General features: G+C 49.7%; 1 protein-coding gene across 1 annotated transcript in view; it reads left to right on the plus strand.

The window, feature by feature from the left end:
* The window catches only part of LOC119459311 (cytochrome P450 2J4-like), a 644,696-nt gene that overhangs the window by 130,723 nt on the left and 491,687 nt on the right, over nucleotides 1–22,286 (plus strand). The window contains exons 7-8 of the mRNA XM_049671318.1: nucleotides 6,676–6,934; nucleotides 14,240–14,365. Coding sequence (XP_049527275.1) covers nucleotides 6,676–6,934; nucleotides 14,240–14,365 — 385 coding nt within the window. The remainder of the gene's footprint in view (nucleotides 1–6,675; nucleotides 6,935–14,239; nucleotides 14,366–22,286) is intronic.

Below are 22,286 nucleotides of genomic sequence, written 5' to 3' on the forward strand. Positions count from 1 at the left end.
TTCGTAAGCGCGTTGATTCTTCTCAAATTCCCATTGTAGCCATGTTTTACGGCGCACTGCTTCCGAAAATTCTTCGGACATGCTGATTGCAGTTCCTCTAATCTTTTTCGCGTTGGCCAGGAACAGCTATTTTTCTTAAGGAAATTCTTAAGGAACAGCTCGATAAGGAAATTCACCGGGGACGTTCGCTCCAAGAGGCGGTAAGGCCCTTCGTACTTTGGAACGAGTTTTGAGGAAAGGCCTGGAGTTCGGCAAGGAACAGCCAGCCATACAAGAGACCCTGGGGCATACGTGGGACTGGGTAGTGAGTCGGCGCGGCCTTCCTTCTGGCGCTGTTGTGCTTGTGACGTAAAGGTGCGCGCGAGCTGGCAGTACTCTTCGCCTTGTCGGGCAACTTCGTACACAGGTGGGCACTCGGAAGCGTCACGATGGTATGGAAGGAGAGTGTCGATGGTATGCAATGGCTCCCGTCCATATAGGAGGAAGAAAGGTGAAAATCCCGTAGTAGCTTGTATCGCGGTGTTGTATGTGAACGTTACAAAAGGAAGTACGCGGTCGCGGTTCCCATGATCAGATGCCACGTACATCGCGAGCATATCACCGAGAGTGCTGTTATACCGTTCCGTGAGCCCGTTAGTTTGCGGATGGTAAGCGGTGCTCGTTCGATGAATAATGTGGCATTCCGAGAGCAGAGCTTCGACGACCTCGGAGAGGAAGGTGCGACCTCTATCACTGAGGAGTTCTCGAGGTGCGTCATGTCGAAGGATGAAGTGATGCAGGACAAAATAGGCTATATCCCGCGCTGTAGCATTCGGTAGAGCAGCAGTTTCGGCGTAGCGTGTCAAATAGCCCACAGCAACTATGACCCACCGATTGCCATCCGATGTTATGGGAAGCGGGCCGTAGAGGTCAATGCCTACGCGATCGAAGGGTTTGGCAGGGAACCGACGCCGCTTCAAGGCGCCAGGCGCACGTAAATGTGGTAATTTGCGACGTTGACAGTCAAGGCAGCACTGAACAAACTTTCGTACAAAAGTGCACATTCCCCGCCTGTAGTAGCGATGGCTTATACGTTCGTAACTCTTAAATACTCCGGCCATGGCCACATTGCGGATCGTCGTGAAAAGAGGCACATATTTGGGATCTTAAGCTGCGGGGAATGACTAGCAGCCATCTACGGCCTTCGGGAGCGTAGTTGCGTCGGTGGAGCAGCTGAAATGAACAGCTTGGCGTAGGAGGGATCGAGATACAGGGGTGGTATCTCGATCTCTCCAAACAGATAGGCGAAAAGAGAAGCGATCCACGGGTCCGGGCGTTGTTCGGTGCCAATCGAGTCAAGGTCAAGAGACGACAGGGGGTGAGCGCAAGTGGTTCCGCAGGCCGAGTCTGGAGGTAGCGTGTGAACGGGACAGGACGTCTGCGTCAGTGTGCTTGCGTCAGCAGCGGTAGACGACGCGAATATCGTACTCCTGGACTCGGAGTGCCCAGCGTGCTAACCGCCAGATCGATCTTTCAACGTGGCGAGCCAACAAGGTGCGTGGTGATCCGTTACTAGATCGAATGGACGGCCGTATAAGTATGGGCTGAACTTGCCAAGCGCCCATACTAGAGCCAAGCACTATTTTTCAGTTAAGCTGTAATTGGCTTCGGCTTTTGTTAGTGTACGACTTGCATAGGCGGCCACGTATTCGGAGTAGCCAGGGCTTGCGTTGCGCGAGGACGGCGCCATGATCGACCCCGCTCGCGTCTGCATGTACCTCAGTTGCAGATGTCGGGTCGAAATGGCGAAGAATAGGTGGAGAGGTAAGAAGACGACACAGTGTCGGAAACGTTGCGTTGCATGCAGGGGACCAGGAGGAGAGGTCCGCGCCACCAGGTAGGATCTGGGTCAAGGGCGACATGATCAATGCGAAATTGCGGACAAAGCGCCGGAAATATGAGCACAAGCCCACAAAACTGCGTAGTTTGATTGACGTTAGTTGGCTTCGGTAACTGAGCGACTGCACGAAATTTCGCAGGGTCCGGTAGAACGCCGTGTTTGCACGCCGTATGGCCTAAGGTGGTCAGCTCCCGCGCGGTGAATCGGCAATTCTTCAGGTGCAGTTGCAGGCCAGCGTTGGTGAGACACGTCAAAACATGTCGAAGGCGAAGTAGGTGGGTCGGAAAGTCAGGCGAGAAAACTACGACATCGTCGAGGTAACAAAGACACATAGACGACTTGAGGCCACACAGCGTATGTCCATGAGTCGTTCAAACGTTGCAGGCGCGTTGCAAAGTCTAAAGGGCATCCCGTTGAAGCCGTATAGGCTGTTAGGTGTAATAAAAGCCGTTTTCTGGCGATCGCCTTCAGCCATTGGAACCTGCCAGTAGCCAGAACGCAAGTCTAGGGACGAAAAGAATTCCGCGCCCTGAAGGCTGTCAAGGGCATCGTCGATGCGCGGAAAACGATAGACGTCCTTGCGCGTGACCTTATTTATTCGACGGTAGTCAACGCTAAAGCGAATAGACCCGTCCTTCTTGCAAACGAGAACGACAGGAGATACCCAAAGACTGTGGGATGGTTGAATAACGCCACGGCGTAGCATATCGTCGACTTGGTCGTTGATGACGCGACGCTCGTCGGCGGAGACGCGGTACGGTCGTTGACGCTACGGCAGGTGGAAGGCGGTGTCAATGTAGTGCTGCACTTCCGACGTTCTGCCCAATTGCGGCTGAGAAACATCGAAGGAATTCCTGAAATGGTGTAGAAGCTGAAGAAGCTCGGAGTGTTCGGCAGGGGTTAGTGTAGTGGCGATGGAACTAGAAAACATGTCACTCGACGACTCTTCAAGCGTTGAAAGGGTGAGGAGATCGTTTGAGTCAAAATGGAAGGATTCGTCTGGCACGGTAACAAAGAACGAAGAGTCAAGCTGTTCCACGCGGCCGAGACATTCCCTGACAAGCAGCGTAACCTACGCAGAAAGTGGATTGTACACAACAATAATGCTGATACCGGCGGCTGATGCTGATGTCGAACGTTGCAAAAGGCAGTGGAACGGCTTTGCGACTCATAAAGATGCCAGATGGTGTAAAGAAGACCGCAGCATTGGTGAGGGCATTGCAGACGTCTGGGACAGGGACAAAGGAGCCAGGTGGAACGTCGGTGTCCTCACGCACGACTAGTTTAGGCGGCTTATCAAGAGCATCGTGGTATGATGCGTCACACAGCGGCGAAAATTCAACTTCAGCTCGTGCGCAGTCGATGACAGCATTATGAGTGGACAAGAAGGCCCACCCAAGGATGACGTCATGTGAGCAGGCAGGAAGAACAATAAACTCGACAATGTACAGAACGCCTTGTAAAAGCACGCGGGCAGTACAGGTTGCGACAGGTGTCACGTGCTGCGCGCTTGCCGTGTGAAGCGACAGTCCAGACAGCGGCGTGGTCACCTTGCGCAGCGAACGGCAGAGTTTGGCGACTATAACAGAAACGGCGGCGCCGGTGTCCACAAGCGCAAAAGTAGAAATACCTTCGATAGATATTGCGATCATGTTAGCAGGAGAAGAGCGAGGACTTGGGCAGTTCGAAGATGGTGCAGTTCTTGCCTCGCGAACTGCGGCGCTTAGTTTTCCTGGTCGGAGGGTGCGGGTAGGCGACGCATTGGGGAGAGCGATCGTCGACGAGGAGTTGGGGATCGGCGCGACGGAAATTCAGAGAGGTCAGAAGAAACGTGCCGCTGGGAGGGACCCGGGGCTGATGGGCGCATGGGCTGACTGCCATACTGGAACGGCCGAGCAGCGTCGTCGGGATTTGGAAGGCGACGGCGGCAATAGCGAGTGACGTGTCCTGGCGTGCAGCAGGCGTAACAGATGGGACGATTGTCAGGCGTCCGCCATGGATTGCTGACTCTCGGCCCGGCCCAAGAAGCAGTAGGAGCGGCGGGTGGTGCAGACTGTTGCAGGATCGAGAAAGGCGGCTGGGGGGGGGGCCGACGACCTACCTGCGCATAGGTAGGAGGCACGGCAACAGCCTGCACTGCCTGCGCATACGTAAGAGGCGCGGCAACAGGCTGCGCTGCCTGCGCATACGTATAAGGCGTGGTGACAAGCTGCACTGTCTGCATATAGGGAAGATGCGCGGCCATAGGTGGCTTGTGGTGAGGATGGGGACAGTCTGAGCGACCTCTTTGTCAATGACAGTGCGGAGCATTGAAGGCAAACGACAGGACGGCTCCTGAGTGAAGGGGACCAGGGAAACTTGACGGGCAACCTCCTCGCGTACGAAGTCTTGAATTTGCTGAAGCAGTGGAGAGTGGTCGGAAACGGCAACCAGACTCGCTAGAGAGTCGGCGGTCGACAGAGCCTGCCGAGTCAGGGTGCGCTGCTTCTTCAACTCTTCGTAGCTCTGGCATACGTTACTACTTCAGAAACGGTGCGCGGATTTCTGGCCAAAAGCATCTGGAATGCGCCGTCATCGATGCCTTTGAGGATGTGCTGAACTTTATCAGCTTCAGGCATGGCGGCGTTGACACTTTTACAAAGGTCGACGACTTCTTCAATGTAGCTAGTGAAATTTTCACCAGTTTGCTGCCCACGGGCTCGCAAGCGCTGTTCAGCGCGTAGTTCGCGGAAATCAGGTCGACCAAACACTTGAGTGAAAGATGCCTTGAAAGTTGACCATCTCGGGATGTCAACTTCGTGGTTATGGAACCAGAGTTGGGCAACGCCAGTAAGATAAAATATGACGTTGGTCAACTTCGCGACGTCATCTCACTTGTTATGCGCGCTCACCCGTTCATACGACGTAAACCAGTCCTCCACGTCCGTTTCATCTGTACCGCTGAAGACCTTCGGATCACAGCTGAAGACCTTCGAAGACCTTCGGGCCTTCGGATCTGCACCAGGGTTCACGAGGAACCCAGGTGCAGATGACGGGCTGGGGCGCAGGCGCCGGCGGATCTGTGTTGTCGGTCGTGATGGGCGGAAGCGTTCGGGTTCGAAGCTCCAGGGTGCAAGCGGCGCGGGAATTCCAGCAACCTCCACCAATTGGGAAGAGGTTTATTGGCGGTGTCCTTCAAGGACGCTACGAGTTCCAAGAACGGCGAGGCAGCGTGGAGCACCGTCTCCAAAGACACCAGCGACCAACAGCGCGAGCAGAGCGGGCCGTTGGCGATGCCGCTGGACGGAGGCGCGTCTTCTTCACACAATATATATCTTTAGGAGACAATGTTGACACCAATAATAAGCCGTTTTACAGTCACTTTACTTGTAACATTAAAAAAATACGTCACAATAGTAACACCTTTATATTGTGCCTAATAAAATGTTTGTTGTGCCACTTTCTGGCCGCACCTAGTTCTTTAATATAGTGCGTGAAGCGATTCGAAGTACAGATGCTATGTTGTATTAAATATCAGTTGTTATTGATAATACTACTCATGTTATTTACCACGCTTCAGAGCGTACCCTCGTAGGTTTTGCTGGTTTCAAAGTGTCGCCGTAGTCCAAATTTCGTTTGTTACTGTTTTTCTGGATCACTGCGCAAACGAGCAGACGAAAAAGTGCGTCATTTATTGCCACGCCATAGAGAGAAAAAACTACACCTAGGCGTTTGGCTTGTAGTTCCTATATATTTCTCTGATCTTTACGTTATGGATTGAAATAAGACGCGAAATATAATCGCTGGGACGAAAAATTACTTACCGAAGTCATATGTCATGATGAATATCGTATATCGGTCAGTGAGGCAGATATGCGTGTCTCTTGGCGCTCCCTCACCAGTAAGAGGCTTTCGTTTCCGATCGCAGCTGCTTTTGCGGCATGGAGTACTTTGCAGACACAGTCGTAAGCGTTATTTATGCATGGCGGCTGTTTTTCTACAATGCCAAAATCTGATGAGGGGCCATTCAATAAAGTCAGAGAGTCTTTGCCGTCTGCCCGCTTGCTAATTTAATTGCCAAGGTTTCCTTCCAAAAATATCCGCATTGGGTTCTTTTAGCATCTTCGTGTTACTGGCTAGATTACAATGGTTCCTTGCATAAAATTATTATCGCTCATAAAGCATCAGCTGCAGCAAACCTATTTAGTGCAAGACCCTCTCGAAAGCTGTGTACATATCGAAGTAGTGTGCAACACTACGGTAGTGCCTTTTATATTCTAGAATAACGCAAAGCATTTCCCATCTGGGTCCCATACAATAAACGATATTGTAATGATAAGATATTTTCCCGAAAAGAAGTCGTGATATCGTATACATCATCATGTCGAAAACGTTAAAGAAAACATTCGGGGAATAAGAAGTCGCGAGATTTGTCAACAACACAAAAATCTAGCTAATTGAATATTTGGACCACAGCTGCCAGTTTCTACTGAGAAGGATTTGGTGCATTCCGCTAATATAAAGAAATAGATTAAACATAACAATGACGTAAGGGCAGGCTTTTGTGTTATATTATTGAAGTTCAATTATCACAAATGTGTTTGCTACATTGCTCCCTTTCTGCTGCTGCGTACTCGGCGATTGTGTTCAAGCACAAGTGTGATATCATGTGGTGAAATCGTTTGTGGCGCCAAAAATTCTAAAACATATCAGTCGTACGTCGTGCATTGCCGCCCATACGCTGCCTTCACGTGAAGTCAACATACTGAGTCAATATCCTGACATACCGGTTGATTCACTCCTCGCACCTTGTGCAGCGAGCCGCCTGGTAGGGAACGTGTGCGACCTAATGGTTGCGGCGACCGCCACCACGACAACAGTGCTTCACTGCCACATGCTGCAGCTCGCTTCTGAGCCGGAGGGTCTGCAGTCGCAGCTGCAGCACGAGATCGCGGCTGTGGTAGGCCGTGAACGGCTGCCCACCTGGGAGGACCGTGTCTGCATGCCTCTCACCATGGCCACTATATGGGAGATGTACCGCTGCAGGCCACCCACCCCCATCGGGATTCCAAGAGGGTGAGTGCGCAACACTGGATACGCAACCGGACTGCTAACCGGTCCGGTTGCGTTCTTTTTTGCGTTCTTTTTTGCACTGGTCACCGCACCTACCAATATTCCCTTAAAATTTAGGAAATTGACGCAGTTTTTCGTAATTTTTGCTACTGAAAAAAATTACAAAAAAGAAAAGCACTTGGAGCTCCAACTAAAAACTCGCAAACGGCTATCAGGGATGAAGGCGGTAACATCTACGAAGGAGATGTTGCGCTGTGGTATATCATAAATGTTATTAGGGATAACATCGGCACGAAAGGAAGAGTAGTTCAGACAACAGATACAGCAACACAGAGAAGCCTGAGAGATTAAAATTTTTGCATAAAAAGATTTTATTGGAAAAAGGCAATAGGAAATTTATACCCCTAATAATACGGCAGCAGTACCCGATGAAACCCCATTACAGCTCATCAAAAACTTTGGTCCGAAGAGCAAGGCACTGCTGACTAGTGCCGTAAATTAAGTGATTATAGAACGAAGAATATTCCAGTAGAATGGCGCGAAATAAAGATGAACCTCATTTACAAAGGAAAATGAGATAAGGCTAAGACGAGCTGGTTACAGAAACGTCGGTGATATATAGAATGGCAATGCAAGCCATAAAATTAGAACTGTCGAAGTGGGTGGAGAAAAATGACGTACTGAGGGGAACTGCAGAATGGATTCAGGCCAGGCAGACGTTTAGAGAATATTATGTTTGCAATAACTCAGTGCATAGAGATTTCAGTAGCTCACAATTGACCTTTATCGATGCCATTTCTAGATAATAAATGAGCCTATGACAACTTAGACAGGGAATTGTTATGAGATATTCTGAAGCACGAAGGCATAGATGATTTGGTGGAACTGTGAGGGAGATATGTAGAGATAACCGAGTACAAGTTGTATGGGAAGGTCGAAATCGTAATGAAGTGGTAGGAATTCACCAAAGACCGAAGCAAGGATGTCCTGTCTCCATTGTTGTTCAAGCTTTATGTTAAGGGCATAGAAAGACGACTGGACAACAGCGAATTAGGGTTTGATTTGCTCTACATGCCTAATGAACAAATGGTGCCACTGAAGGTCCTGTTACGTATCAACCGGGTCCAGAGTATACCTTGGACGTTTACGACGAGGCAGACCCTTTCATCAGCGTCGCCCAGACGGCGACAGTGGTCGCCACCGACGGTGGCGGGCAGACAAGCGTCCCAAATCGGGAGTGCGCACCTTTGGATGTTGCCCCGAGGCACCGCCTTTCATTAGCGTCGCCCGACACCGGCCATGACGAGTTGACCGGATTGAGGCGAGAGGCCAACTTCCAGGAATTACTTCCGTGGGAACCACAACGATCTCGGTTTTCCAGATGACCACGCAGTGGCAGCAAATGCGAGGGCGAGGATGCAACAGTAGAGGCGGAGTTCGGTGAACAATACAACCCCTCTCATTGGCCGCACCAAGGTCAGCAGTTTCCGCAGTCGAGTCTCCTAGGGAAGACTAAGGGATTAAAAGCGGAGACCGGGAGTGCAGTGGGGAAGGTGTTGACGTGACCTGATACGAACTCAGACGTTGAATATGCTCCTGATGGAGTGGGCTTCCGTGCCAGGGGCCAGTGTACATAATATAATTTAAATCAGTTTCTTATTTCCATCTATTGGATGTATTCATCGATGGCTTGGTGGACCCATTGCCCAAATCCCACCTCTGCCACCGCGACAGTCCCTGGACTGATGTACGCATCCGACAATGTGCTACTAGCAGAAAATAAAAAAGAGTTGGAGATGCTGGCGAATATCTGTGGCAACGCAACGACAAATCTAGGCCTTAAGTTTAGCACAGAGAAATCAGGAGTTATAATCTTTTATGAAGAGACGAGTAATTACGTGGTGTCAATTGAACAAGTCATACTCATAGTCAAGCAATATAAGTACCTCGACGTATACATAAACGAAGGAAAGACGTACTCAAGCACCCACCAAGATATTCTGAAAATAGAGGGGAAGCGGAATGCAGCAATAATGAAAAGGAGCACTGTGGGGCAACAATAAATATGGGGTGGTGTGTGAAATCTGGAAAGGAGTAATGGTGCCAGCGCTAACGTTTACAAATGCCATTCCGTGCTTCAAATCGAATATCTTGTCGATATTGGAAGCTTACCAAACATCGGCAGGCTGGTTGGTCAGCTTGCTTTGAGAGCCAGCCCACGGTAAAACAACAAATGTGGCAGTGCAGGGTAACAAGTTTGGGGCCTCTTTTGAAGTCAGAGAAGCGCAGAGCAAAATTCGTTTTGAAGAAAGGCTCAGGAACATGGATGAAAATAAATGGGCGGCAAATGTGCACAAGTACCTGTACCTGAAAAGCGTCGAAATAGAATGGAGGAAGTGGTCAAGAAAGCTGGCAACCAAGTACAGGATAATCGAAACTGCAAATAGACAAACAGGCGTCATCGGAAAGAAAGTGAGGGAAATTGAGACAGTGAACTGGATTCAAAGAATGGAAACAAGAAAGGCCACGGATATTTACAAGAAAGAGAAGAAAGAAGTTAGAAGGGAAAATCTGTACAATAACGTACGATAACGCCTTGCTATTTGAGGCTCGAGCCGGTTGCCTAATGACCGAACATACCCGAAGCAAGTATTTCTAACTAGATGAGGCATGTGCATGCTGCAGCTAAAATCCAGAGGCTACTCAGAGATTCGCCTAGTGAGATCCGTAAGTAACATACACCTTCCAGAAGCGCTTGGGTTTGAAGTGGACGGAAGCATCAACCGGTCAGCAGTCCAGATAAGCAAGAGTGCTTAGAGTATTGGTGAAAAAAAGCAGGGATGGGATTAATACGACCGTATCTGTTACAGTCATAGGTAGTGGTACAAGGTAGATATTGAGGGAGTGAGTGAGTGAGTGAGTGAACTTTATTGGGTCCACAATAGACGCGAGTAAACTCGACGTCACCTGGCTAGGCCCACTCGGGGACCATCAGGTCAAACCTGATGGCCCTCTCGCGGGCCCTCTGGACTGCCAGGATTTGAGAGGTCTGATCCTGGGCCTTAATAAGCATCATCATTTCCTCTTGGGTGAAAGGGGGACCGATATTGAGGGAAAAAAGATTAATGAAATTTATACAAGATGCCAGATAAAAAATATCTATACCATACCTGATGAAGTCAAGCAGGCTAGGTGACCATTTGTCACCGCTCGGCTTTAAATGGGATGCCATTAAATCATCATCATATATACCATCGCCTTTACGCATCCCGGCCGGTGCCGCTGCGGCGGCGTTGTACTCATTGTGGGTATGGCACCTGCTGTGCGTGCGTTCCTATGCGACAAAAATGCAGGTTCAGGGCTGTGGAGGTTGCATGCTGGGCTGTGATAGTGTAAACATTACAATTTACAAAATTTATAATCGTGCATAGCCTAAAGAGAGCTCTGGGAGCTGGCGTCGCTGCCGGCAGCCGTGGGCGTGAAGCACTCTGCGCTACTGCGTCCGTATGTCAAACGACCGAACACTCCTCTCCAGCCTCCGAGCGCGCAAGAGCACTCCCCTTGCTGACTAGCCGTTGTTGAGGAAGTGCTCTTCTGTACACTTCTGCCGCAATGTGTTGTGCCATGTATGTTTATAATATATATTGCGAAATACTATTCAGATTTGTATTTATTTTTTCAACTATATAAAATATGAGGATGATGCAGTGATAACAGAGAGCTAGAAAAGGCAAGTTCGCGCGACTGGTCTACTTCACACTTCTCAAACATGACAAATCACTAAAACCAGTTTTTCTTTCCCTTCAATAAGCAGCAGATGACAAACCTGAACACCCGTGTGCTGCCAAAAAGCTTTTGAAATATACTCGGAGTAAGTTGGGCTTAACGTTCAGCCAATCAACAGTGGTCAAGCAAGGGAGCCTCAGCGTGAGAGCTTGTCTTCATCACTGCCCTCACTTTGCTTGTTAAAACGTTGGCTGAGGCTTCCCTTGCTTACCTCTGTTACTCAATTGAAGTGTTCATCTCGATGCAACCTCTTTGCCTTGTTTGAGGACAGAAACCGAGACTGGTATTTTTTTTTTCAACGTGAAACCGTAAATTGCATTTCCCAAGGATCCATGAGCAGTAATTGGGCCTGCTTATATGTATATTTAGTGTCTTTGTTTATTCACACATTTGGAGAAGTCCTTGTCAGCACTGTTGTCTACATAATATTCCCTGCTTTCCCACGAGTTCTCTACTTGTGTCAGAGCCTTTACTACCGCGCTTCAACACTAAATGTGCAGCAGAAATATCAAGAGCTCCGAGTATGTGACGCAAAATTTAGCGTAACCCCCCCCCCCCCCCCTGCAACTCGTGCCTTTCGCCAATGTGTTATGAATACAATGGCGCATTGCAGCTCGAGCTTATCCTGCTGACAGTAAATATTTGCCGAGCAATTTTTACGTTTCTTTTTTCTATCTAGCTGAAATCGGCCAACGCAGACAATATACAAGGTAAATATACCTGGTAGCGAAGCTTCCATAGAAGCCCATACCTTCAAAACATGGCGGCTTATCGGCGGTTCATGATGCATAGCGCCATCTGTGTGAGGAGGGAACACTTCCGGCGGAAGAAAACATAATTTGAAGTCACATCCGCTAAAAACATAAGTGACGTCATTTTGTTCTCATAGGCACGAAATTTGTTTTCGGACGCGTGCCATTACAGCTGTATATTCAAATTCCCCGCCATTCGACTTGGGCGTTCCGAGCTTTCAGCACGGAAAGCGAGGCAGGAAAAGGTCTGCCGTACGCGTGTCCAAATCGCATCGCTGCACAGAACATACTTTCTTAGGAGGCCGACGAACGCTTTGGGCGTAGATTGCGTAGAGTGCTCGTCCTTTCGTCCGACGCCAAGCCCGTCGGCCGGCGCTATCGCACGAAAACAACTCAAGTAAACAAGTATCTCATGGTCGCAACTCACTACTTTTGACTGCACAGGTTAAGAAACAATAAAACTACCCGCGTCACCTAATTCAGAGAAACGTCGACATGTGAGGGAGGCGTATTGTAACAGGTGAACTTTACGAGCGCGCCTTTCCACGCACTCCAAGAGCTGCATTGAATTTCAAGTGATAGGGGCGTCAACGCCCGCCGCTATCAATGCGCGCTCTCACGGTGGGCGCTGAAAAAAGGTATTTATTGATAATGACCAAGTAAAATAGAGGTGTATCTGCTTTTGTCTCCATGCGTATATAAAATGGATTAGGAATTTCATTTTCGTTGAATGAATATAAATGCGTCTCCCTTTAATGAGAAAACGCTTTTTTCTTTCCCAGTGTTTATTCCCTCCAAACATAGTCGCGCTTCAATCGCTGCTCCCATAACCAGCCTTGCTAATGTCGGTGACAATTGGTTCTGAACCGCTTTTCGCCCGAAGCTTCGCGACCTATGTGGATCGACCTTACAATATACGTATAATATGAAACACGTCAAGCAGTACTGTACACAAGTACAAGTATGAGGGTAGCCCAGTATAAATATCATTGTCAGAAGCTTCGTTCTACCTGCTTTAGCGGCATGTCGCACGCGATGAGAAAACTTCGCTCGATTTCAGCTTTCGATTCAATTAAATAGATGGCTATCGGTGTTTCTGCATGTTATAAACTCCGTGACTGACAGCAAGTCCACCTGACCTGTACGAAAAATGTGGGCATGTGCTGCTTCATTCACCATTGACAGTAAACAATGTAAGCTTACTACTTTGAAGTGTTTTATTGCCAGTTGAGGCCTCTTGGTCACCTGGCGGCACAATAATGATAACTGTAGTCATGTTAGAGTATCGCGCATACGAATACCGCCCCGAAAGTGGTAACGAAACGTCCAAACCCAGCGTGCGATCAGCGTGACGAGCCCTACAAGCCGCTACAGTAGCGGCCATATTGCTCACTACGTAATGGTGATGATGATATTGATTTTGATTTGGCCAGCGCCATCTCTCGGTCGCATAGAGTTCACAACGCCTCCGCTACTATTATTTTTGTTGCACTGTGGAAGGTACAGTTTCCCTTCTCTAAGTTTGTGTAGGTGTTCTGCGATTGAAATGGCATGCCTCTCTGTTAAAGCGCTCGACGGACCGCCAGTTGAGACAGATTTGGCGGCGGTTCGGTGCCCTCGGCAGCACCAAGGTGACGCCCAACGTCCTGATCTCCGGGCGCAGCTACACACATGCATACATGCTCACATGTGTATGTGTGCAAACTGTTTCTATATATATATATATATATATATATATATATATATATATATATATATGTGTGTGTGTGTGTGTGTGTGTGCGTGTGTTTGTGACGTACCGCACAATGACGATGCGGTGCATTAGTGGTGAAAGCTGAGGAAGCCGAAGATTGAAGGCAGTGTTCGGGCGACCATGTTGTTCTACGTCCGCAACCTCCTGCTCGCGGCACATCTATATATATATGCGCTTTTCTAATCTCTCGCTACATCTACCGAACATGTCACCAGCTTCCGACACGTGACACACCAATTTTTTTTCCTCTTTGGGTACTTCTAGTGCTAACACATTAACTAATAATTAATCACTTCATGATTTTCTGTGTTTCATTTATTGTTGACTTCATCCTGCTCGTTTTTGTAAATCGCCCTGCCTTATTTTCTCTGAAGTCGAATCAACTATCTCAATATTATTCCTTGCGTACCCAAGTCTAATTTATTGTTTAAGTCTGCACTCTCATGAAATAAAATTAAACTAACAGCACCAAAAAGTAAGGAAGGGACGACGATAGAGACAGAGTGAAAAGAGCGCTGACTGGATTGTTTTCTTTTCTTTTACATCCGGGTCAGAGAGACAGCCGAGACGGTTAAGATTGCTCGTGCAGGAGAGAGGTGTGTAAGCGTGCGGTCACTTACATTTACCATGGAGGGACTAAGATTTCTAAGATGATTGGTGATTAGGACCATAGTGATATCACCTTGTGCCGGTCATGCTGATTGTTGGTCTTTTTCTTTTTCCCTCCTTATAATTCCCCTTTCCTATTGGCGCTTCGTATGTGTACATATGCCTAGCATCGTCCGTAGAATTATTAAACAGTCGGAAGTCAGCGCTATTTTCACTCTGTCTCTATCGTCGTCCCGTCCTAATATTTCCGCGCGGTTACCTAAGTTTCAATGAACTAACCAGCCCAACAAGCAACCATTCTGTAATAAAATGTGTCTTCTGTTGAAATTTGGTTGCTTATTTCCTAGTTCATGCTTGTGAGAGCATTTGCAATGAAAGCAGCTCAACTTGATTCGCGCTGTCGTGCAGGGTGGCTGAGGATGCGCATTTTGGCAACCACTTCATACCCAAGCACAGCGTGATTCTCTCGAATCTGTGGATGGCCCACAGGAACTCTGACCGTTGGAAGAAACCCAATGAATTCAACCCCAGAAGGTTCCTGAAGCACGACGGTTCTGCACAGCTAACGCGGCCGAGTGGGGTGCTCGCGTTCTCTGTCGGTAAGAGGTTATATAAGGAAGGAATAGAATAGCCTCAGAACATGCGTAACGCTATAGTGCAAAATATGATGCTAGAGGTTCGAGGTGCACAACACTGCTCTTGTGACGCGTGCAATCGATAAGATATGCTACTATCACTGTCGAATGCATGAAGAAGATAACAGCCTTTTTACTTCGGCAAACAAGGCTTTAACCGAGCAATAACTTGATAACAGTCATAATAGGGTAGCGCAGTCAGGATCAAAAAGCGAGAAAACGTAAACAATCTGCATGCGCCCCGAGAGTTACGGGAGCAACAAGTGTCAGCGCAAAACATAATGTAAACATTGCAAACACGAAACGGGAAATAATTGGAAAGGTTGTTACAGCCGGTAGAAAGGGCTAAAGTGCACCACGGCAGGCGGCACAAGACACCGATATGGCCGTCTAGACAAAAGACTGCAAACTGAAGCGATTCCTTCTGCTTCGAACTCATTTACTGCGACAGAAGCATTCCCCCACAACGAAGACCTCCATCGTATTTTCTGTTGCCTCCTTTTTCCTCAAATTAATAGGACTCGCCCACTACGGAGCATTGGACAAAGAACAGCGGTTATAACGCGCTTTCTAAGGGCGAGGGGGTGGTGGTTTGAAAGCATATTAATTTCAAGAATGAATTTTATAAAAAGAAATGCGCAATATAGTAAAAAAAATTCAGGCTAGCTTGCACTAGTGGCGCAATGCTAAAGACACAGTGGAGATGATCGGTTCCTAGCTGGTCCTGGCTATACGAAGTGATGCTAAGTTATACGAAGTAATGCCAAATGATTTTAAGTCATACGGGCACCCTCAATGTTTCCGAGTACCACACCATACAGGGGGTCTCACATACATTTAGTTCGCGCGACGCCTGTAAATAATGGCGCGTCTATATATACTATCGCTTCCGGTACCATTCGTTCTCGGCTTCTCTCACGTCGGGATCTCCTCGGAGCCGACGCCTTCTCTCCCGTTCCCAAGCATTCTCTCGCTGGAAGTACTCGGGGTCTCCGGCTCGTTTTGCAGCGGCTTCTTCAGCTTACCATGCTGGGTCCAATCGGCGGCGACGGTGGTAGTCTCGCTTAGCAGCACGCCGGGATTCTTGGTAAGCGGCTTCTTCCTCGGCAGTGCGAACCTTTATTGGGCACCGCATATCTACGTCTGGCAGGCCGCCGCCGCGCACCGGCTCTCATATGGAACAAAGGAGCGCATACACAGTTGACCGTGACGTCACGTCTGAGTGGCGGCGCATGCGCAGTAGTGCGCAGCTGGTGGGGAAGTCGTAGGGGAAGTCGGGCGAAAGCGACGCACAGTGTACGGGCGGCGAGCGCAGACGCGCCGGGGTGACGTCACGGCGAATGCACAGTAGCGGCCGGAGTTCGGCGGAGCCATGTCTGTGTCGGGGGCAGCGAGCACGCACCTGCACACAACTCAGCTAGCACACAAGCTCAGGGACCAATACCTGTGCACTACCCAGGATACCCGAGGGACGGCATACTCATATGCAGGCTCTGAGAATGCCGAGCTGGATCAACCTTTCCATCTCCACGACCTGAAGGCAGCCCTGGCCAAAATGAAACGTGGCACTGCACCCGGACGGGACAAAATTACAGTCAAGCTCCTGGCAAACCTACCAGACTCGACTTACAATTCACTGTTCGCATACTTCAGTTCTATCTGGCTGGGAGAAGTGCCCCTCCCTATAGATTGGAAGACAGCACTTGTCACCTTTTTTCCTAAACCTGGCAAAGCCGCAAATCCGGACAACCTCCGCCCCATCTCTGTCACCTCTTGTGTGGGCAAGTTAATGGAGACGATGGTGCGGGACCGGTTTTCTACTTTCATGGAAGACCATAACACATTTGCGGACACCATGTTCGGGTTTCGCCCCCACAGATCCGCACAGGATGTCCTCCTCCAACTTAATCGGGAAGTCCTAGACCCCATCGAATGCCCCCATAACGACAAGGTTGTTCTGGCCTTGGACCTTAAGGGAGCGTTCGACAATGTCACTCATGAAATCATCCTAAATTAATCTGTCTCAAACCAACTGCGGGCGTAACGCTTTTCAGTACGTCTTACAATTTCTAACAAAGAGACACGCATACTTGCACATACAGGACACCGAACATGGCCCATACACTCTAGGGTCCAGAGGTACACCACAGGGCGCTGTCCTCTCCCCCCTATTGTTCAATCTGGCCATGAAGAACTTGCCTGCCCAGCTGGAGGCTGTCCCGGGGGTGCAACACGCACTCTACGCGGACGACATCACCATCTGGGCCACGCAAGGCTCTTTGGGAGACATGCAGGCCAACCTGCAGCAAGACGCGACCATAGTGGACCGATATGCTCACGCTTGTGGCCTCCAATGTTCCCCCCAAAAGTCTGAATTCGTGCAATCTCCGTCCCTCGCCCAAATGCACGTCCAAAATTGCTCTCTCTTTAGAGTATGGTCGAATCCCTGAACAACATGAAATTAGAGTCCTCGGACTTTTCATCAACCAACACCGCCGGTCCGACACAACACTAGAGAAGCTGCGGAAGGTGGGGGACCAGGTGGCCCGCATGGTCCGCCGGGTTTCCAACAAGCGCGGGGGTCTCAGATGCAAAGATGCCTTGCGGCTGGTCAATGCATTTGTGACTAGTCGAATCTTGTATTCGACTCCATACCTCCATCTCCGCAAGCATGAGGAGGACGCTCTTGAGGTCATCCTCCGAAATATGATTAAGCGGGCCCTTGATCTCCCGCTCAGCACCTCTAACCAGCGCCTTCTGGGCCTGGGGATGGTGAGCACGTATCGGGAGCTCAAGGAAGCTCATCTTACCAACCAAATCACACGTCTTTCTCAGACACTGTCGGGTCGCCGCCTCCTTGCCCGAGTACACCTCCAACCTCTCAGACAGATGGAAGAGCGCGTACGTACGCCACAAGAATGGCGCTATGCCCTGCACATGCGCCCTCTTCCCCAGAACATGGCACGCACACACCATGATGGCAGACGCCTGACTCGGGCGGAGGCCCTGGCGCGCCATTATGATTCCAAACCCGGCGTTTTCTACGTGGATGCCACCGGCCCATACCATGGGGGATGGTTTACGGCCGCGGTGGTCCACGAAGGCAAAACAGTTAACGGCCTTAGCTTTCGCGCTAGAGACATAACATATGCGGAGGAAGTCGCCATCGCGTTGGCTGCATCCGATTCTCGCTCTCAAACCATCATTACCGACTCGCGAGGGGCCTGTCGGAACTACGAACAGGGTCAGATACCATTCCTGGCCTATCGCGTCCTTCAATCTTGCTGCCGAACCGGGGACCCCGACCCCCGATACGTCGTTTGGGCTCCTGCTCACATGGGATTAGAAGGAAATGAGGCCGCGGATGCTGCCGCCCGCGCGCTATCTCACCGGGCTCCTTTTTTCTCTGACCCCGCCGATCAGGAGTCCACCCCCAACCCAATCTACTCGTATACAGAAATTACAGCTTACTATCAATCCGGCCACGAACTCTACCCCCGCCCGTGTAGAGGCCTCAAAAAGGAGGAGGAGCGTCTCCTGCTCCGTCTCTTCACGAACACTATGCTGTGCCCGGCGGCTCTTAAACATTTCTATCCGGCCTTTACTGGAGCTTGCCCGCACTGTGCGGAGAAGTCTTCAGACCTCTACCACATGGTGTGGGCTTGCCCATCCAACCATGCCTTTTCCCCCTTACCCAACCCTACCCGGGAGGACTGGGAGGCTGCCCTGCTTGGCTGCTCAGACCTACGTGCCCAAAAGGCTCTGGTTAAGCGCGCCCAGGCGGCGGCTACTGCCACTGGGGTCCCGTACTAGGGACTCCACCTAGTGCTTGTAAGGGGCGGCCTCATCAGGGTCGTCCCGAGCATACCTCCTCGTACGTTTTGTCGTACAAATAGAAGTCTTTCACCACCACCACCACGCACCTGCGCCGGCGATTAGTGGACAACGCGAGGTGACGTCATCGCTCCGCGGAGTTTTTTCTGTCTACGACCGACCGATTACGCTCGGTATAAACAGCTCCGCTGTTAAAGAGCCAACGTAACTATCTGATAGTGTGGAAAGTGTAATGTGGATTACACAGAGATCTTTTGACTTGTTCTTTGTGATGTAAGCAATGTCCTTTTATTGCGATAGCAATTACATGGAGTGGACCCTCCAAGCACATTTCTTCCGTTGGCGTCACCATCGCCGTGAGGTTCCGTACAAACTCCAACGGCGATGAAATCGTCGCCGCACACCGTATGCTGTATGTGCGAGTGAACGCGCGCGAGTGACGCGCGTTTTCACAGAGAGCGAACGCACGGCAGAGAGCAAACGCGACTTCTTCCGTCGCGCTAAAGGCCGTAGGGGGACGGGAGAGAGAAAGGGAGGGAGGGAGGGGACGTTTACTTGCCACTCCAAATGCGTATTTATATAAAAAAGTCACAGTTTCGCCCGAAAGGCGAAGTACAGTCACCAACGCCGCGCGCGTTTGGTGCGAACGCGGGCAAAACGCTGACGGCGTCGACAACAGTTCTGCGCGTTGCTAGTGCTGCTACATATCCAAGTTGATACAGCTGATAAAACTATTACCCTTACTCCCGTATAGCTCTCTACTAATTTACTATCGCAATTGATGCTTCGCTTTTCGGGTGAAACTGGGACATTTTTGTATGGCACGCTGCGTTGTTCAAATTATGCACATAGACAAAGCGTTCTGCTCTGACTCACTGTGTATAAGGTAGCTATATTGATTTAGCTAAAATACATATCTTTAAGGAACCTATTCGTCGCATCATCAACAGGGCTAATCCTACATTGAAGCTTCGTACTTCTTCCGGCAGGATGCACCTACCGTTCCGCCACTGGTTTGGGGGCGGCTTTTGCGAAAGTCTACTCGTTACTTATTGGAATGCCAGACACACGTATCTGTGACTCATGCTACTGAGAAGCGATGACCGAACACGTGTTGTGATTTTCTGATAGTTATGACATCATACGTAAAGTTTTTGGGAGTATGTTAAACCGATTAGATAGCAGACCATTCTCAGATAAATATTCTTGGACCATGGCACCACGTGTCGCAGGCTTAAAAAACGCAGCGGTCATCGTTACCGTTCATGAAATCAACTGACCTCAGTGACCGATTGTTCGCGTGATGTGATGGACTACCGCACGTGTTCGCATTGATCGTTCCTTCCTCCCTCACTGTCATTTCTTTCTTTCCATCCCCTTTCTAGCTTTCCTCCACGTCCACCAGATCAGTCAACCAGACCTGCGTCTCGTTCTCCTTACCTTTTCTACCTTCATTGGTTTCCTCTTGCTCCGCCTTGTGACCAGCTCTTTGGCATAATACTTACGTTAGACTTTTTTACAGCGCAAGCTGTATATGGCTATGCGAAACAAAAAAACCGTTCGTCCCATGTTTAGCTAAACGTCTCCATTGGCTGCGCCGTCAGTTAGGTCGTTCTCTACGTCACACCCGTGCGCGCGCGCCATTGGCAGCGCCGTTAGTGACGTAGTTCTCTGCGTCGTACCCAAGCACGGGCGCCTGCTCTGCCGGCAACGCCGCCTCCTTGGCCTGCCGTTGTCGCATGCGTTGGATATCCCGAGTTAGCTTGGCGTCGTGGTTAGCAGCATCCGCCCACCATTGGCGCTTACGTTCCACTTCGCGATTTCAACGTGGACGTTTCGTCGCAGTCGAAGTCAAAGTGCCGCTCGAGAAACTCCCGCCGAGAGCGGGCGTTGGCCCCGGCGAACGCGTTCCCGCCATTGCCACGTTGAGGCTGCTCTGCCCGCAACGCCGCTTCCTCGGCTCGCTGTTTTCGCATGTGTTAGATATCTCGAGTTAGCTCGGCGTCGTGGTTAGCAGCATCCGCCCGAGCTTGCGTTCCACTAGAAGCACAAACATGTAACCAATAATTGAGGAACGCTTCAATACAGCGTCGGGATTAGCCCACTGCTAAACACCGGGGCCGCACGTTTCAGCGTCGCTGGTTAACCAACTGTACGGAATGCTTGGGCGTTTTTTTTTTGGGGGGGGGGGGGGCTCTATATTTTCCTGTTGAAATATATTTGAGTCGGGTAATTTTGGCTAATCAGGCGTCTGTTTGTTTACTTCGTGGAAAACAGTCACATTTCCTTGTTTCACTGCTCAGTAAGACAATGCACAAGCACCTATCTGCCCGAGGCTACTACATCATAATCTCGATTGCCGTGGAACTTGGTGTCCTTGCGCAATTTTTAAATCCAGTTTGCATTTACACTGCAGTTGAAATGGCAGTTGCTGTGTGCATGGCTCGATGACTCGTTTTGATGTCCCGTTAAGGGGATTTTTGCAAATAATTTACACTGCAGGTGAAAAGGCAGTTGCTGTGTTGAAGGCTGTATGACTCGATGACTCGTTTTAAAGTCCCATCACGGGAATTTTTGTAAATAATTTACACTGAAGGTGAAAAGGCAGTTGCTGTGTTGAAGGCTGCATGGCTCGATAACTCGTGTTAAAGTCCCATTATGGGGATTTTTGTAAATAATTTACACTGCAGGTGAAAATCAGTGGTTGTGTTGAAGGCTGCATAGCTCGATGACTCGTTTTAATGTCCCCGTCTGGGGATTATTCAATTCAGAGGCCAAAAGGTCTGCTGCAACTTTGCAACTGATGTCACGAGTGAAAAAAAAATATGAAGGACACTTTGTAAATTCCAAAGTGTGTCATATCTATACCATGTATGGCACTATGCCATGTCTCGTACCGGGGAATCCACCTTCTTGGGGCGCTTCTCCGAACCGCTTGCCGTGGAAGCGTCTCCGGGCCGCTTGGGATCCATCCGACTAACTCGACTGCTACAATGAGACGTCTCACGAGTAGTACTAGTAGTAGTAGTAGTAGTAGTAGAGGTTGTGGAAAAGAAAGATGCATATTTCTGCGGCCCTTGTTGGGAGCACAGCTCAGCATCTGAGGGGCGGGGGAATTGGGGGCAGAAAGTAAGAAAAGTGGAAAGCGTTGCCGCGCTTGCCGCTGTGCCATCACGTGATTGCTGAGAGAGTTTAAGGGAGAGAGGCCACAGCTGTGGCGGCGCAACTGTTGCTTTGCGCCGCTGTGCGATCACGTGATTGCTGAGAGAGTGTGAGGGGGAGAGGCCAGAGCTAGCACCGATCCAGGGCACGGCCGGACGGATGGCTGGACGAGTATGAGCCATTAAAGGCTTTCGCCTTAATTACGCAGTGCCACGTGCGCGCGCACCTAGGAGACTTGAGGGATTTTATTTTCTCTGTAAATTTGCAGCGTTCCTATATAGGGTACTTGGCGGCTAGGAGTCCTGTGAAATACTGCGTAAACAATATGGTGTTACTGCGTTGTCTATGCTTGCGACGTTGTTTTTAACCAGCCAACTTATTTTCGGCGCATGCGCTATTGTGCGTATGTGTCATGTTTGAGGGTTAGCATCATCACTGTTTTGTACGCCTGCGTTGTGCCGCGGACGCTGTTTTTTGCGAGCAAGACAGCGTAGAATTACACGCAAACACATCGCCGTCATGTCGAGAGCAATTTCTATGCGATGCTACATAACGTAATCCTCGTCTACAACAGCCACGCTCACTCTGGCCTCCGATATACATGAACAGCTGCCACTGCTTTCAGAGTTTGTGCGGAGCGTGACGCCTTGTACTCACAGATCCGCGCTTGCACTTGTTCCCAAGCACGGTTGCTGCGCGGTAGCTCTGTGGTTAGCAAGCTCGACTTGCACGTGCACATAGCTCTACTGGCATGGGCTCAAATCCCACTGCAATGGGCAGTGGATAACTTATCTTCTTGACTCTATGGAAATGACGATGCGGGG

This window comes from Dermacentor silvarum, chromosome 7 (genome assembly GCF_013339745.2).
Source record: "Dermacentor silvarum isolate Dsil-2018 chromosome 7, BIME_Dsil_1.4, whole genome shotgun sequence".
Lineage (NCBI taxonomy): Eukaryota > Metazoa > Arthropoda > Arachnida > Ixodida > Ixodidae > Dermacentor > Dermacentor silvarum.